The following is a 4,937-nucleotide window of genomic DNA, read 5'->3' as shown; positions in this document are numbered from 1 at the left end:
TTAAAAACATTTTTTTGCACAGAACAATTTCATGATTTCAGTTACACCAAGTGTATTTGTGGTAAGATAAAAACCAGCACATTTAAACTGACATTTATCCCAGAATTATCGTTCAGTATGATAACAGATAAAAGCATGATCACAATGAAATACATTTGGACTACATGAAGTGATTCATTATGGAAAAACTCTGCAGGAAGTTTATTAATTTGTCCACCGTTTTATCGCCGAAAAGCATTGCCTTCTGAAGCTTCTCCTCTTTGCGAATAATGTGTTCGGCGACGAACACTTTCCTCAATTGTGGAACTTCCTCCCTTCCCAGCACCATAAACGCTTCTTTGAGCAGCGTCCAGAAAATTCCTACCACCAGATGAGCCAGCATGTACGGCTTCCTTAGCGTCTTTTTCGTCTGCCTTCTTAAGTCTTTTCCATCTTTGCTCTTCATGCACCTCAGCATCTCTCTGCATTTCCTGTAGACGGGCAGCTCTCTCTTCTTCAGAAAGCCTAACAGGCTTGCGAGAGTTATGACGCGATTCGTGCCTTGGAGCATCAGATCCTGTATGCCCACGAGAGTTATGATGGGATTCATGCCTAGGTGGATCAGATCTTCTTTGCCTCTCATATTTCTCAGCTTCAAGTTTATCATGCCTAATCTTAGTTTTTTCCCTGTCATGGTCTCCTTCAGGATCTTGTAAGCGAGAATGTTTCTCCTCATTAAACTTCTTGTCCTTGCGAGACTCTTTCTGTCTCCTGGAATCATCTTCACTCGAGTATTCATCTGGATCAGAGGTTTGTCTAGGTGAAGAATTCCTCAAATGCTTTGACTTCGAGTGGCGATGCTTTGATTTCTTGTCTCGGTGTTTATGTCTGCGTTTATCCTTCTCTTTGTCATCATGTATCTTATCCTTATTTTTCATTGTTTCAACAGATTTGCGAATCATGGCCATCTGGACAGGGTTGTTCTTCACACGTGCAAGGGCTTCTTGCTCTCGCTGACGAATCATAAGCAAGGGATCAGAATGGAGTTTCCTCCAAGCATCATTGGAAGACTGTGGCTTGTCCTCAAACAGAGCTCCTGGCACAGATGCTTGCGGCTTGGAAGAAGAACTGGGTTCAGCAGTTGTTACAGCAGTTGTTACAGGTTCAGTCGGCTTGGACAAAGATTCAAACCCACTAGAACTTCCTTTTCCAACAGCTAATCCAGAATCATAAAGAAATTCCAGCCTCTCTTGCCTGGGAACTAAGCCGGCTTGTTCCTGGAGTTGGCGGAACTCACTGCGCTCACGCTCCTCCTGGATCTGCTTGCGGAGCTCCTCCAACTTCTTCTGTTCGGCTTCATGCTTCTGCTCTGCCTTCCATACATTTTCAATGTTCCGAAGACTCCCCGTGTGCCATCCCTTCTTATTTAGAAATTTCAGAGCCATCAAAACCCACCAAACTTACACCGATTCCAACTCCCAAAGCAGATATGCTATCAAGAAGGAAGAATTTCTCTCTTGCTTACCCGTAATAACTACACATCAAAGCAACCAAATGGGAGAGTAAGTCAGAACAGAAAAAAACAACAGTTTTTCGTCTTTAATTGAGCATAAAGCTCAAATCAAACATCTTATGTCCAACTCAATCACAATAATGGAACACCTACTAATAAAATTACGTAATTGATTTCAAATTCTTAGCTATTAGTTACAGTATATCATAAATCAAAATTGTTCAACTTTAAGAACTGGAAGGATTTGGCAAATACTTAGATCTGTGACTTTTTCGAAGTGCTAAAACTCACAACCTTAATGAAAAAATTTCACCTTTTAGCCTCTGATTTTGCTTTTACTACATTAAAAATTCGCAGAAAATATATATGGATAGTAATTCAAGTCGGGATTAGTAACTACCAGACCATTGAAGCAATTACCGCATCGGAAGCAAATAAGAACGCAAAATTAACTTGAAATTGTTTTTTGAAAAAAAAAAAAAAAAAAACTTGATAACTTACACAATTAACATTAGAAAGAATTCATTCAATTCAAGCCTTGATAAGTTTACCAATTAACATAAATCAAACTATTTGAATTAGGGTTTTGGAGGATTTCTAGAAAAGGAGAGAGAGGGGGGACAAGGAAACTTACAGATGGATTTCGCCCGAGAAAGAGATACGTACGTCGCCCGATGGATAATTGACGCCGCCGGATAGTATACTAGTCTGCGAATTAACCCGACTAATACCTATGGACTACGTTCTTTTTGACTTTTTTTTGGTAATGTTAGATGTCATAAAGACAATTTATTCCATATATTAAAAAGGGGAAAAAGATCATGAACTACTATAAACGACTTATTTATGTCATCAGTTAAAAGTTTAGCTCATTCATGCTATCACTGTTACAAAATTGACTCATCCATACCATTAATTTTTAATGGTAATTTTTAAAAACAACTTTACCACGTGGCCTTTTATTAAAGATCTACGTCATTAATTAAAATAAGAGAAAAGACTCAAATATGCCACTGAACTATCAGAAATAACTCATTTATGTCATCAATTAAAAATTCAGCTCATTTATGTCATCGTCGTTATAAAATCAACTCACCCATGTCACTACATTTTAATGGTGGGTTTTCAAAAATAGTTTTGTCATGTGGCATTTTATTAGAGTTCCGCAACATTAATTAAAATAAACCAATATTAATTTCAAAATATCTTAGACTCGTTAAAAACAACCAATTCATTTAACATAATCCGACTCATACCCATTAAAGTTTTTTTTTCCTACAACAACAACTATTTTTCTAATCAGGAAAAATAGTGATTAATGCATATCCTTTGGCTATTTCTAGTTCATTATAAATGTTACGTTTAACAAAAACCTCAAAAATTTTATCTTACAGTAACTCATTAGTTTTAATTTCAATGACTCCAATATATACTCCGAAGTTGTAAGAAAATAAGTCAATGAACGATTAAGGCAAGCAACAAAAAAAAAAAGGCATACCAATACAATTTCTCCATTCTCTCATCACGAATTAGGGGAGTATACATTATTGAAAAATCATTTCAGATAAATAATCCCGATACTAACTAATTTCAGATATTTTGAAATTAATATTGATTTCTTTTAATTAATGGCGTGAACTTCTAATAAAATATCACGTGGCAAAGCTATTTTTAAAAACTCATCATTAAAAAGTAATGACATGAGTGGGTTGATTTTATAACGGTGATGACATAAATGAGCCAAACTTTTAATTGATGGTATAAATAAGCCATTTATGATAGTTCAATGGCATATTTAAACTTTTTTATTATTTTAATTAATGACGTGGACCTTTAATAAAGGCCACGTGGCAAAGTTATTTTTGAAAACCACCATTAAAAAGTAATGGCATGGATGAGCTGGTTTTGTAACGGCGATGGCATGAATGAGCTCAACTTTTAACTGATGGCTTAAATGAGTCATTTCTGATAGTTTGAGTCTTTTCCCTTGAAAAAAATAAATTTTATATCTTATATTTCTATTATATAGAAGAGGTGGTTTCAACCACCTCTTATCAAATTACCAAACTATCCCTTTACTACACTTAATTACATACCATGCCCCAATATATAATAATTCGAAAAAGGGTCTAATATATCCTTCAACTATTGAAAATGATACACAAATATCCTCCTTCCACCTTTAGGCTCAAAAATACCCTTCCATTTAGGAGTGTTCATGGGTTGGTTTGGGTCGGTTATTGGTCAAAACCATAACCAAACCAACTTAGTCGGTTTTTAAATTTCTAAAACCAAACAAGAAAATAATCGTCGATTTGTTCTTGTCGGTTTGGTTCGGTTTTTTCGGTTTAGCTAATGATAAAAGTTGAAAATTAGAAAGAAAAAAAAATTCAATCTAACATATGAGATGTTAATCGAGTGTTGTATCTCAACCTTGAAACTAAGATGTCAACTGAGTGTTATACTTTGGCAAAGCTATGAACAACACCATATGAATGCTTCTAAAAAAATATTTTAAAACTACATTTAACAGAATGATATGATAAACCCCCCAAAAGGTGAACACATAAACTTCTTACTCAACAAAGTTCAAAAAGAAATTTAAATTAATGATTGTCTATAGTCAAATGAATCTCAGCTATAAATTTCAATATACAACAAGATATTATTTTCACAATTAGTATCATTTGTCATTCAAAGTGTGAAATTCGCTTGGAATCTCATAAGATACTATCAACTAGATGAAGAAATGACTTAATGTGTTACGACTAAAGTTAAATCATGATTAAAATATAGAATATAACAAATATTTATATTGTATTTATGAATAATACATAAATAATTATAATATAATATATATATATATATATATATATATCGGTTCAATTTGGTTATTTTGTCAGTTATTTTAGAGTAAAACCAAACCAAATCAAATTTGTGTCGTTTTCTTAAAATTCAAAACCAAACCAAACCAAACCTAACCAAATAACGATTTTTAAAATCGATTTGATTTGGATCGCGGTTCAGTTTGGTTAAAAACCAAACCATGAACACCCCTACTAATACCTTTAATGTATTAGAAATGGCTTAAAAATGTCCTTGTTCCTCTATTGGTTCAAAAATATCCCTCCATCCACCTATTTGGATAAAAAACGCCCTTAACATTAAATTTATGTCCAAAAATGTCTCCTCCTTTATATTATATTATTTTTTTTTGGTTTCACATAGGGGTAATTTTTTTTGTAATTACAATTTTTTAATTATGATATTATATATTTTTTGGTGGAATAGATATGCATTAATTAGTATATTATTTTTTTGGTTTCACGTAGTGGTGGGCTTTTTTTAGTTACAATGTATTTTATTATTATATTATTTTGAGGTTTTTTTAATTATATTTTTTTATTATTATATTATTTCTGGGTTTTATTAATTATAATTTTTA

The 4,937-nt window shown here is 33.2% G+C and overlaps 1 protein-coding gene across 1 annotated transcript; it reads right to left on the bottom strand.

The window, feature by feature from the left end:
- LOC107859897 (pre-mRNA-splicing factor CWC25 homolog) lies at positions 1-2,287 on the bottom strand. Its single transcript, XM_016705049.2, has 2 exons — positions 2,127-2,287; positions 1-1,513 (listed from the first exon to the last, which is right to left on the bottom strand). Exon 2 carries the CDS (start codon positions 1,422-1,424, stop codon positions 222-224), a length of 1,203 nt encoding a protein of 400 aa, XP_016560535.1. The 5' UTR covers positions 1,425-1,513; positions 2,127-2,287; the 3' UTR covers positions 1-221.
- Between the last annotated feature and the right edge of the window lie 2,650 nt (positions 2,288-4,937).

Source organism: Capsicum annuum, chromosome 2, assembly GCF_002878395.1.
Source record: "Capsicum annuum cultivar UCD-10X-F1 chromosome 2, UCD10Xv1.1, whole genome shotgun sequence".
NCBI classification, from domain to species: domain Eukaryota; kingdom Viridiplantae; phylum Streptophyta; class Magnoliopsida; order Solanales; family Solanaceae; genus Capsicum; species Capsicum annuum.
The sequence above is the reverse complement of the archived record's forward strand: the minus strand, read 5'-3'. Positions and strand labels throughout refer to the sequence as shown.

Excerpts from the sequence above, each read along its gene's own strand:
- LOC107859897 (XM_016705049.2), bottom strand. The coding sequence starts at position 1,424 with ATGGCTCTGAAATTTCTAAATAAGAAGGGATGGCACACGGGGAGTCTT.